This window comes from Saimiri boliviensis, chromosome 1, assembly GCF_048565385.1.
Source record: "Saimiri boliviensis isolate mSaiBol1 chromosome 1, mSaiBol1.pri, whole genome shotgun sequence".
In the NCBI taxonomy this organism is placed as follows: Eukaryota; Metazoa; Chordata; class Mammalia; order Primates; family Cebidae; genus Saimiri; species Saimiri boliviensis.
Window position 1 is genome coordinate 69,148,788 of NC_133449.1, and position 13,116 is coordinate 69,161,903.

At 42.9% G+C, this 13,116-nt stretch overlaps 1 protein-coding gene across 1 annotated transcript; it reads right to left on the minus strand.

Moving 5' to 3' along the window:
• Positions 1-408: 408 nt before the first annotated feature.
• Positions 409-6,498, minus strand: LOC101054335 (gastrokine-3-like). Its single transcript, XM_003922667.3, has 6 exons — positions 6,428-6,498; positions 5,125-5,178; positions 4,809-4,943; positions 2,972-3,079; positions 1,815-1,956; positions 409-708 (listed from the first exon to the last, which is right to left on the minus strand). Exons 1-6 carry the CDS (start codon positions 6,437-6,439, stop codon positions 614-616), a joined length of 546 nt encoding a protein of 181 aa, XP_003922716.1. The 5' UTR covers positions 6,440-6,498; the 3' UTR covers positions 409-613.
• Positions 6,499-13,116: the final 6,618 nt, after the last annotated feature.

A 13,116-nucleotide genomic window follows, 5' to 3' on the forward strand; every position in this document is an offset into this window, starting at 1 on the left:
GAAATGCCTGGAAGTTACCACTAAAGGGCTTAGGCCAGTTCCAAAGAGAGGTTCACCTGGCTTTCTCTCAGGGATTTTCATGATACAGGCTGGGCCACCACAGACAACAGGCTTCTTTGGAATCTGGAGATTATTAGAAGACTGAGATACAGCCTCAGACCTAACAGTTAAGTCTGTGCTATGGATAGTATCTTTGTTTATTTTTTATTTGTTTGATGAATTTTCTTTCTTTGGCTAAAATTCCCAAGATATTTCTCAAAAGATACTCTAGAAAGAAGCCCCTAGAGATGGGGTGTCCCGGGAGAGGGGTGCCAGTTCCTTTGTACCATGCCGCTGTGGGAGGTCCTGGGCTGCATGCGGCAGGGAATGCCGAGAGAGGACCGGGCAGCCAGCGAGGACTCATTTGCTAGGCCAGTGAGGCAAGAAACTTTATTGCTCTAACCCAGAGGGAGAAAGTGGACCCACTTTTTCAGATTACAGAGCCAGGTATTGGGACAAAAGGCAGAAGATAAAGGACTAAAAGGAGCAGCTTCCCACCGGTAGAGGGAGGGCCGGGTCCTAGCACTGGCCTCAGGCCAGGTGGGTTCACGTGCTACGCAGTCAGCCCGGCGGTTCAGAGCCCAGGGATCTCGCCGCAGATGGAGAGTCCCATAAAGGACAGAAGCTGGACTTCAAAACAAGAATCAGGATCAACTGCGAGGGCAGTACCTTTAAAAAGAAAGAGAAGGATTTTATTTTTTAAAAATAGCACTTTAAGATCCCCAAACAGAGCGGCTATATTATGAGTTGTAACTAACACCATTGTGGTGCTCAGGACAGCTCTTCTAGCAAAAGACTGGGACTAAAATGAAAGATCCTATTCTCCCTTTCCCCTGCAATCATTGGCCTCACATCTCCTTTTTCTGTTTCTTTAAGTGATCGTTAAGCATCCTTCTGAATTCCAGCCTCTCAAGTTCTCCCTGTTTTCCTGCTGGATCCTCCTGTCGTAACAAGAAACCTTGTTCATTGGGTTAACTTACATTAAGATGTAATTGACTGGCAGCAGCCTAATGGGAAGCGGTTACTATCTGGACTGGTAAGCAGCTCTTTAAGTCTTGTCTAGTAGATTTCCAAGCCGGTTACCACTGATCCCCCAACACATCCCTAGTAGGAGTGCAGCCACTGAGATTTTCCTTCTACAGAGTGGTCTGTAACTATTAGAGTTTTGTCTTCCAACCCCTGAGCAGCCTGTAGAAGAGGAAAACTGGGAATCCCAAAGCAATGGGACTCTAATGATGGGATGTTGGGCACTGTGTTGCTTGGCAGGGGGTGATGAGGCTTTGGGTCAAGTGAGGATTTCTATACATCCACTCTCAAGTCCCACTGATGAGATTTTCATGATACAGCCTGGGTCACCACAGAGCACAGGCTTCTCTGGAATCTAGAGATTTTCAGGAGACTAAGATATAGCCTCAGACCCAACAGCTAAGTCTGTGCTACAGATAATGTCTTTATTTTTGATTTGTTTGTTTGATTTTTTTTTTTTGGCCAAAATTCTCAAGAAATTTCTCAAGAGATACCCCAGAAAGAAGTATGTGACCTCCTGATAAAGCTAACTCAACTCAGGTCCCCATTCTTGAGAAGTCCCACTATCAGGAAATCATCTCCTCCACCAGAGGGGGAATACATCCTAGGCCTCATTATTTTTATATCCAGTAACAAATAAACAGAACAAACCCAACATCTGGTATTAGAATTTGTCAATGACCTAAAATTCATACTGTGCCTTGTAACTCACCCACAGTCTTGGGTTTCTAGTTAAATTGCTAACACACCTTCTTTATGCTGCCAGGCAAAGTAAGTGGGGACATCTCTGCACATGTCCTTGATGGGCATTCCATACTGCGCTAAGTTCTTGACCCGGCTGGGTAAAACAGTGTAGGTCAGGCCGCGAGTAGATGGGTAATGCTTAGAAGCCTGGAAGGAGTGGCACATCAAAATGATGAGACAGCATTTGGGGGTGGCACAGCAGGCAGGACAAAAAGGATCCCGAGACCCTGGCCCATGAGTAAGTGGAGGCAGTGCAGGGGGTGATAAGACTAACCAAAACAGCTCTGAACCCAAACACACCCTTGAGTTGGTTCTCTAACTGCAATATTCTGTCTGGCCACAAGGTGATGACATTACTCCAGAAAAATCTGCCTGTGCGTTCAGGTGACTTCCTGTCCATTCCTTCCACCCTTTTAAGCTTCGTAATTCACCAGTCTTCAATGCTTTCTCACATCTAATGAGAATATAGAATGCTTGATTTTTTTTGTTGCATGATGTTATGTTTTTGCTTGTTAAATCGGATGGGATACTTTCAGCTTCTCTCTTAAAGAAATTGACAAATTGCCTTATTTTTACATGACCTGAAGTCTATCCTCCCCCCCCCCCCCCCCCCCCCAGAGAGTCAGCACCTCCTGCCATGGATATCAGTGTTGGCGAAATGTCCTGTGCAGGCTGCGTAAGCAAATGACAGCAGATTTCAATAACGTGCCCAAGACCACCAGCTGGTTTTTAACTTACTGGACTACCTTTGTCATTTAGGAAGCTGAGGGGAAGAGCGCTTCAGCAGTCCTGGCTTATTTTCAACTGAAGAGAATACATGTGCATATATTTAGGGGGTAAGCAGGGGAGGAAAGCAAGTAGGGGAATGTGAATATTCTATCAATTCACTCTAACGTTTACATTCAACAATTTAAATTTAATAACATGTAGCTCAAAGCCTTCTGGAATTCATCAACATGAGATCACTGCATAGGACTTTTATTTGATTAAATTATGATTTGACTTGAATGAGCCATTGACTGCACCTGGAGTCCTTGGTATGACGGTGGAATTTCATGGGCATTAAGAACAAGCATGACCCAAGTCTTTGTCCTAGGAGGTTGGAGGCAGAGTTGGAAAACACCAAACTAAAAGGGTACCACAGTGAGCTGGTCTCACTTACCTGTTTGTCCAAGGCCTTGCTAATGTCATCCAGACTTGGGAAGACGGCTTGGTCCATCTTGGCCAGAACACACGCCATCTTGCTAAACAGCTTGGCTGCCAATAGGGCCTTAAAGCAACACAGCAGAAACATGTCATTCATTCAGTCACAATATTAATGGACACCCACTGTCTATCAGTGTGCTGCTTTTCTGACTGTGTTGCATATCACCCAGCAGAGTGCCACTATGGGCACCAGAAAAAGGCCAGCATCAGGACTGGTAACACGTGCAGAGCCCTGCTACTTCCAGGGCTTTGTGGCACTGCCCCCGATGTGGGTGAGGAAACGAATCTCTCAGGGCATTCCGCATACAATGGACAGGTGGGAGGGGAGTGACAGGGAGTTAGATCTAATAATAAGGCTGGCTTGCAGGTTCTGTTCTGCAACTGTCAGAGTCCTCAGTGGGCTCCATGATCCTCTGTTTTTTCATCTGAAAGCAGAAATAATAATAGCCCTTCTCCCACGGACTTGCTGGGAGGATGAGAGGAGATACTAACTACTTGTGAGAGCTTGTGAGAGCACTGTGAAAATTAAAGCGTGCTCTCTGAATGTACGAGGTTGTCAGGAACCTTGGGCCAGGTCTTCTGGACTCAGATTCTAGCCCTGGATCTGCCACTGACCATCCCCTTCCATAATTTATTTGATTAAATTATGATTTGATATGAGCCACTGACTGCACCTGGAGTCCTTGGTATGACAGTGGAATTTCATGGGCCCACGATTCTCTAGGCCTGCCCTCTGGCCCCTCACAGCCTGGAGCAGAGCAGCAGTTCTCCAGCTGTGTCTGACTGAGTCCAAGGTTCGCCTGCATCTCCTTCCTCCAGCCAGAGTAGTTCCGGCTTCTTCTGTTCCATGTCATAGACTACTGTGGAATATTTTTGTTTGAAGAAAAGTCTCCATGGCATAGAGCAGAGTTGAGAATCACTAGCCTGTGTAGACTGTGTGCCCTCTAACAGGATTCAGGGGACATTTCCTCGAGGAAATCAGGAGTGGGTTAGGTGAATAGTGAGGAACATGGTCAGGGAAGGGAGCACAGCAGGTACAGGGGGGAGCAGAGAGAAAGCCTATGCCTGAGATGTCTGTCCTGAGATGTCCAGAGTGTCTGGAGGGAATGCCATGGATGTGGGTGGGGGTGGGGTCAGATGGGAGAGGGCCCCTTGCATAACGGAACAAGGAGGGTGGGCTTCTGCTTCACTTAACCCTTCAGAGTCCTGCCAGGTAGGAATGGTAGCTATGGATGCTATTTTGTGGATGAGGAAACTGAGACACACAAAGGCTAAGTGATGTCCCTGTGGTTATAGTGTGTCAGAGAGCCAGGCCACACACACAGGTGGAGCCTTCTCTATGTTGTGACTCTCTTCTAGCTCTTACTATTGAAAGTGATGGGTAAGTTGTAGTCAGATTTCTAATAAATGAAAATATATCATTCTTCTTTGGAAATTAACATTAAAATCTGGAGTCTAGACAAAATAATCTCTACAGCACATACCAGTTACAAGACATGGGGGCTTCTGAGATCAGAGGCCTTTGGTGGCCATGTGATGTCAACACCTCACAGGAATATAGGGGATGTAGGGTCCCTGAGGACCAGCTGAAATTCCCCCTATATTTTCTGGCTCAAAAAGAAGTTACTGCAATTGCAAGAAAGCTGTTCCCTTACCTAATGATGTACATGTTCATCCAGGACCTAAATCTAGAGAAGGCAAATGTCTTCTTTTCTCTGGAAAAAACATAAAGCTACATTTTGGACCACACATGGCTTTCTTTCACATTGTAATAAACGTGCTTCTCATCTTACATTCTTGTAGTCCAGGATTCCGTCCCATTCACTGAAAACATTGTTGTCTCGGATGCTGACCATACCTTGGAAGGCGCTGACATGAATACTCTGAGTCCCAACAGATCCATCCAGAGGATGGTTATCACTGATGTTCTGGAGAAAACCAAGCAACAGTGAGAAAAGTTGAAAGTTCAGAGTTCCTACTTTGCCCATGCCTTGCAGGTTTTAGGGGTACCTGCAGGAAATTTGAGGAGATTGCCCTTAATTAACACCTTTTAAAATCCTTCTGCTAAAGGAGCACTAGACAGGTTGGGCTCTCTCCATCCTCACTTACCATCATGGGCAGAGATGGGGTTAGGATGAAGACCACAAGGATGGAAGATACAACCTGAAATGGAAACAACTATCAGGGCACTTTCACTTTAGCTTCAGGTGAGCTCAGAGTCCAGAGCCCTAAGCCCTGCTGGGACTGGAACTTTCTTTAAATGATCTCTAACTCTCATCATTTTTCATGGCATGGGGGACCCGGTGTATCAGGAGACTGTCACTCAGTATGGCTGATATGCTGGCTACTCAGGAAATAAAGCTTTATATAGTTCAGTCAAGGTTACCTTTTGCTTCACTCTACAGGTATTGCTAATGAGTGGGCTAAATATTAGGCAACCTGACTGACCACTTGATGTGCACATGGGGAAGGACCACCTGAGGCCAAATTGTAAAATAAGTGATAACTCCGGTTCTCAGTCTTCTTTTTCTGCATCTTCCTCTCTCTTTCCAAGCATTCGAGATTCCCTCTCTGCCCTGTCTGGAAACCGATATCCTCCTGATTTCCTTTCCTCTAGATTTTTCACCTGGCCTGAGAATAAAAAACCATGAACCACTTCTTTGCACTTTATTTTGAAATAGATTGTGCTAATTAAATGTGATTAATTATTGAAATATTTGCAGTTAATCATTTCTTCTCAGTGTGGCCTACCTCGCTTGTTGAGGAAATTTTAAGCATCAGAGAGTAAGTGAGAGAGAATTGGTGGGCAGAAACAAGCCAAGGTGAGAAAGTGCATAATGAACGATTCTCCACATCCCACAGCTCATCATCTGGTCTACCGAGGGCTCGGGAGCTCACCTTCTCCCTCACCCCACAATATCCCATGAAATATTCCACATGCAATGAAAGCAAATGAAGGTGAGATACATACACAAAAGAAAAGAAAACAGCTACTCTATGAATAATTATCTCGATGCTGTAAGGTTAATAGAGGAGATATATGAGCTGTAGCTAGCAACACTATTTCATGAACTATTGGAGTTGGTATTACATATTAAATATATCTGAAACTTCCCTTCACTGGAAATTTGTAAATAAGACAGGTCTAGGAACAGAGGACCCTAAAATATGAATATCTACCTAACCCCAAAGATTCTGGACCTTTAAGAATTTAGTTATGACTTCTTTTGGGAGAGACTCTTTGTTCAGATGTTCCAAAACAGAGAGGCTATGTTTTTTCAAATTAATATTTGAAAATTCTAAATTCTATTTGAGTTTAATTTGAAGAGTCCATGGGGAAAAGTAACTTCTCCCTGGCTATTTTGGGTCTGAGAACATAATCACTACATTTGAAATTAGAAAATATACTTACAAGGTGTTTCATGGTGTCTCACCCCACTCAACAGCATGCACAGGAGAATTTTCTATGTCCCACGTATTTTCTAAATCTGGCTTATATAGTCCTATGCCTTTCAACTCTTGTCATGATAAGGGGTTCTGGGGTAGGTTCCTATGATCTGGACACCATTCAGGGAGGAAAAAAGGCAAGTTTATGTAATCACAGTTATCACTTTTCTTTAACCAAGGTAAACATTGGTTCCAAGGTAAACACGGCATACGAGCAAGTCTTTGTGGGCCGGCATGCCCATGACCGTAGCAACTGAAGTGAGCATTGCGAACATTGATCTCACAAAATAGTTCTGATATAAAAATCAATGAGCTCATTGTTTCTGCTTCTCAATTCCCTAAAAGTTTTTTTACTAACAGTGTGGGTGGTTGAAACAAACCTCATGAAACCAAGAACCTGAACTACACAATTAGAGTGACTGAAAAGCAATCTGGTCCAGCTATTCATCCAAACCAAAAATCATGTGTCTGGCCTTGTGCCGCGCTCTGTCTACCCACCAAGCTGACCTCATTTCACCTCTTCAAGCATTCACCCTGGTGGACTTGCCTGCTATCCAGATATTTTGCTCCTGCTTCATGGTTTGTTTCTCTCCTCTGGCCTCCCATTTCAGGGCACATTTTTTCCATAAAGGACACTTTGACCAGCCCTAGAAGTCCTGAGTGGGAAAATATTGCCTTTCTATGATAAGTCAAGCATCAGGTTAGGCCTTTTCATATATTTTTTTTCCTCTTAAGTTCTGACTGGTGGTGGCCCAGCTACCTGGATCAAATTCCAGAAGGCCAGAGCCAAACAGGATTTCTTCTGAGAACATGTGTTCTGGATGGGCAAGCCTGGGCACTGGAATGACCCAAGGAGGAAAGACAGACAGCTCAGTCCTCACAGTGCTTAATAAAAATTGGCCACAAGAACAACAAGTAGTTGTATTTTGGGGGCTATAGGTCACCCAGGGCTCAGATAATATCATACTCATATCTCTTTTGCTTTTAGCGCTTCAAAACACCATGCACAGACCACAAACTCAATTGTTATTGAATTATTAAAGACGTTATTAAAGAAGTTGGAGGCTGCGTGTGGTGGTTCATGCCTGTAATCCCAGCACTTTGGGAGGCTAAGAGTGGATCACCTGAAGTCAGGAGTTTGAGACCAGCCTGGCCAACATGGTGAAACATCATCTCTAATAAATACCAAAAAAAAAAAAAAAAGTCGTTGAAACCATCACAGTTCCTTGCCTGTACCTTACTCTGGCTATTTATATTTTTTACTATGTTATATCTATTTGTACGGTTGTCTGATCATGATGTTAAATTGTGCGTTTATGTCACTTGACTATCAACTTTGTGAGGTTAGAGACTGTTTTGTTCTCTGCTGTAGTTCTAGTGTCTAATATTTAAAACAGTACCTGACACAGTAGGTTTTTAAAAATATCTATGTTAAGTGAATAAATGAACAGATTGCACCGATAGTATACTATTTATCTCTGAATCTCCTGAAGTACTTAGCAGTGTCTGGTAAATAGTCAGTGCACAGTAAATATTTATTGAATTTAATGGCAAATAATGGAATCAAGTATGTAATGACAATATGAATGAGGAAGCCAATTAAAATCTGATCAGCATAGCATGTACGAAGAAAAATGGCCCTCTTTATAAACTCCAGTTATGATCAATTGCAGGGCTGGCAGAGAGACATCAGCAATATTTTCATTCTTGGATTTGAAGGTAGGAGGTGAAGAAAAAGGAAAATAAAAGTCAGGTGTCTGCAAAGTTGTTTGCCATTTATCTTGCATCCTGGAAACTTTGGCAAGAACAAGACTCTTTTGCCGGATCTCTGGTTCTCCTTGGTGTTTGCTAAACATGCTTTGATATTCTCCTTAATGTACTTATTGCCTGCTGTAAACCAGAAACTTCCTCATCCTTATTTCTCACTTTCTAGTTTCATTCTGAAAGGCAGACTTCTATATTTATCCCTGTAATCGTACTGCTATTTCCCATCTTTCCACCTTTGTAGAGCTCCATGGGCTCTGTGCTCCTGTTATCTCTTCTCCTTCTGGCTTCATTTCCCTGGATGTTTCTGTGCCTTTTCTTTCATCCTTAATATTTTCTCTAAAGTGGAACCTCTGAGTAGGCACAGTATTTTAGCACACATTATCTTGCTGCATCTCTTATCTATCCTGAGCTATTTTTTTTTTTCTCCATGTGCACCCAACCTCATTGGCTTGATTTACCCCACTTCCTGAAGTTCATTCTAGGTACATTGGTAGCCAGGGTTCCCAGTCCATCCTATCTTGTTAGGCAGCTGACATAGTCTTTTACAAAGCTGAATTATCTTATTTCTATTTTTTTAATTCAATTAAAAACTTCAAAGAGCCAGATCATTTTTTTTTTTTTCTCTCCAAATGAAAAGCGGCCAGCCTTTGGCTCTCTTGCTTCCATGAAGGCATCCAAATAGTGTTATACCCAAGTCAAGGTTTTGGTAACATTTCAGTGATCTGGCTAACTTTCAGGAATGTGCTGGTCAGCAATCTGACTGGGGCAGGATCTTGGAAGCTCTGACTCATGAGAGGACACAATTGTCTTGTTGGAGTACCTTCTGGGCCCTGAGGGTTGCAACCTTGGCAAAGTTGCCATTTCAGAGAAGGGAGGGAAGTAGCCCTGGGCTTGGGCAGTAGGACAGGCCTAGGAACTGTTGAGGAAGCTGTGTGCTAGTATGTAATAACCCATGAAAGAAAACTGGGAGACGAGAAGAGGGGGCAAGTCCCCTTCCCTAGTTCCCTTACAACATCCGCATTATGAGTTAGATGTCTTATTATCAGAGAGAAATACTCCCATTACTAGGAGAGTCGTGCCTCAGATAAACTTGGGGTTTCCAGGAAATTGTTGCAAGATACAGGTTCTCATTATAACACATGTGCATGAAGCAAGTTCTGCATATATTCAGTCATGATCTACTCATTCCCCCAACAGATGCTATTCACATGCAATGTTTCCTATGCTTTCTATCACATTTTCCCAAGGCTGCCTCCTGAATTCCACTTTTGGTGATCAAATTTAGGCTGAGTGGATGATGCATTAATTCATGATTATCTCTGTGTAAGGGAGAATGGGATGTGGTCACTAGCTTTCCAGATGATGTCTAAGAATACTTGCTTCAGGAATTCATATCCTTGTATAGGTCCCAGACACTCTGAATAGGGTTGACGTGTGCAATAAATGGGATATTGTAAAAATAATGGTATGAAACTTTCTAGGTTAATTCATAAAAGACATTGTGACTTCTGCCTTGTACATTCATGGATCACTCACTTTGAAGGAACCATCTGCCATGTTTTAGGATGCTCAAGTAGGCTCATGGAGAGATCTATGTAGCAAGAAACTGAGGCCTTCTGCCAAGAGCAATATGAGGAGCCATCCCGGAAGCAGATCCACCAGCCCCAGTCGAGCCTTCAGAGGACTGCTGCCATGGGCAACATCTTGACTAAAACCCAATGAGCTACTCTCGCCAAAACCACTCAACTAAGCCCTCCTGGATTCCTGACTCTCAAAAACCGTGTAATGTAATACATGTTAACTGGGTTCATGTTTTGGATAATTCATTATGCCATAAGAGACACGCCATTTTTTTAAATTGAAGTTAAATTCATGTAAAATGAAATTATTTTGAAGTGACAATTCATTGGCATTTAGCACAGCTGAAAAGTTGGGCAACCATCACGTGTGTCTAGCGCTAAAACATTTTCATCACAACAAAAGGAAACTTGAAATCCATTAAGCAGTTACTTTCACTCTCCCTTCCCCCAGACTTTGGCGTGCACCAGTCTGCTGCTTGTCTGTATGGATTTACCTATTCTGTGGAATATAAGTGGAATCCTTCTGTGTCTGGACTTTTTTTTTTTACTTAACATAGTGTGCCCTTTTTAAACCGTAAGGCAGATCATGTCACTCCCTTGATTCAAACCCAGCTCAGCTTCCCATCTCGCTCAGCATGAAAGCCACATGAGCCACACTTCCTCTGCCATCACCTCCTGCTACTTCTCCTCTGCACCCTCAGCTCCTGTCATCCTGGCTTCTTTGCTGTTCTTTACCCGGGGCTTTTGGATTTCGGTTCCATCAGTTTGGAACATTTCCCCCTCAGGAATTCTTTTCCTTGTTCCCTATCTTTTTTTTTTTTTTTTTAGGTTTAATAAAAATGTAAACTCAATTAGGCCTCCCCTATCGAAAATTGCAAACAGCATCCTTAACCCTGCTCCCTGCTTTGTTTTTCTCTCTCACACCCATTGTAACCTAACATACTGTGTGTTTCACCTATGGATTCATTTGCTTATACTCTTGCCTTTCACTGGGATGTAAGCTTCTGAAGATACGGACTTTGTCTACTCAGCTTCCTGCTTCCCAGCCCATAACACCATGCAGGGCCCATAGGAGAAATTCAGTAAATAATTGTGAATGAAGGGAAAAATAACTAAAATGTGCCTCAAGCAAAAGAATTGTCATGAGAGAGAACAGCAGTCAGGACCCACTTTAGATATGGTGGGCTTGGGGGAGGTGGGAGGAGCCAGGCCTCTGGGAAGTGGCTTTTAGGATAAGACCTTGCAGAAGCATGGGTGTGGCAGATTAGGAGTGTGGACTGGGGAATAAAAAGTAGCTTGATCCACTGCTTTGGTTTGCTGGGCAATGAGAGGTTTCCCTGGATGTAGGATTTTCAATGCTAAAAGGAAAGCGCCAGGCAAACCAGGGTGAATTGGTGACTTTAGGGGAAGGGGAAGAGAGTGGCCCTGGTAGAAGGTGACACAAGTTCAAGGGCTCTGCTGGAAAAGCCTCAGGGGCCAGGCTAGGCAGAGCCCTGCAGGGTGGGGCAGCCATGTTTTCTATTGCCTGTGCAATGGGAGGCCACCAAAGGGTTTTTGTAGAAGCCTTTCTAGCTCTCCTGTGGAGAATGGGTTGGAGCCTGGTAAGAGGGAAGTGTGGAAGTTGGGGGAGCCATTTTCTCCAGGGGAGGAAGGTCGTGAAAGATAGTTTGGGTTCTGTGGAGGACCTAGTCAGATTCACCCTAGGGGCTTGGAAGGGCTGAGGTTGAGTTATTGCTTCCTTGTCTCTGGGAGCCGAGAAGAGTGGGCAGACTCTGAATCGACCTATTATAATTTTGTTTAATACCAGCACTTACTGCAAATTGCAAATAGGTGAGATTGGAGTGGTTTTTTGATAAGGAGAGAGCTTGTCAAGGGGAATTTCTGAGCCATTTTCTATATCAACTCAATAGAGGTGTTAATCCTCAATCTGGATAACAGAATAATTCAACTACTGACTTTGGCTTTAAACTCCACTGCAGATTAACCACCTGTCAAGGACCTCATCTGCCAGCAGACAGGCCTCGATGATGAAGAATGTCAGACACCCATGGCAGGGACCGCGGACACTCCAGGCCTGATTCCCCTCCGTGGAAGGCTCAGGAGCAGTGCTGGTGAACTTCTGGATGGCTCTGGGTAGTTGATTGCTGGCTGCTGTCAAACCCCAATAGAGCAGGAAGAAACTTGTTTTGTGCCAGATGAGAGTGGGATTTCTGAGCTCTGACTCTTTAAGACAAAAATTGTGATCTAGAAAGAGACAGGCCTGCAGAGGAGAATCATCAAAACAGTTCTGTTCTGCTAAAAGTAAATTTTAAACAGAATGGCAAAATTATCAAGCATCTTGAAAACTGAGTTTACTTTAGTGCTCTTACATGCTATGATTATTTTTGCCTCATCTCTCCTGTTTTTTTCCTATGCAAAATTATGTTAACATAGTTTTTGTAAATGAAAGTGTGTCCTTATTTCTTTTGTTATTATGTATTTCAATTACTCATTCACATTCTGATATAAAATAGGTTACTTTTTCTGATTATACACTTAACTTTGCAGAGAACATCTTTGTGTGAAAACAATGTTATTGTTTTAATTGTTTCTTTAAGACAAACTCTTAGAAGTAGATCTAAGTCAAACTTTTATACACAGTGTGATACATATATATCATCACTGCCACATTGTTTTCTAAAGTATTAAATTTATCTTCACCCCATAGCATATGAGTATATACATTTTGCAGTAACAACAATTTCTTTTATTTTTCAGTTTTGTAATTTAGTAGGTATGACATCACATCTCATCTTTGTTTCAGTTTTATTTCTTTGATTACTGATGAGATCAAATCTTTTTTCATAAAATCTCTTTCTTTCTTCTTTCTTTATTTCTTCCTTTCCTATCAGGTGCAATTTGCAATTCTTGTATAAGCCCCATCTCCTTTCCAATGAGTATACCAGCAATATTACCTAGTAGGATTATTGAAAGCATTGACTACTCAGAGCAATGCTAGCGAATAGTCATGGACTTGAGTTTGGATGTCATCAACTGCCTGGCTTTGAATGCTGGCTCTGACACTTGAATGCTAATGAGGCACAGAAAGGTCCTTTTGCCAAAAGCAAGTGGGATAGGCGATGTCCCTGTGGCTGTCTTTGAAAAATGTCATCTGTCACATTAATCATTTCTTTTTAAAAATGGAGACACAGTCTCACTATGTTGCTCAGCCTGGTCTCAAACTCCTCAGCTCAAACAATCCTCTCACCTTGGCCTCCCAAACTGCTGGGATTATAGATGTGAGTCACTGTCCCCAGCAATCATTTTC

Excerpts from the sequence above, each read along its gene's own strand:
- LOC101054335 (XM_003922667.3), bottom strand. Across the intron at positions 3,080-4,808 it reads GAATCCTGGACTACAAGAAT|GCCCTATTGGCAGCCAAGCT; the intron begins GTAAGATGAGAA and ends TGTTGCTTTAAG. Across the intron at positions 1,957-2,971 it reads GCAAGGCCTTGGACAAACAG|GCTTCTAAGCATTACCCATC; the intron begins GTAAGTGAGACC and ends CACTCCTTCCAG.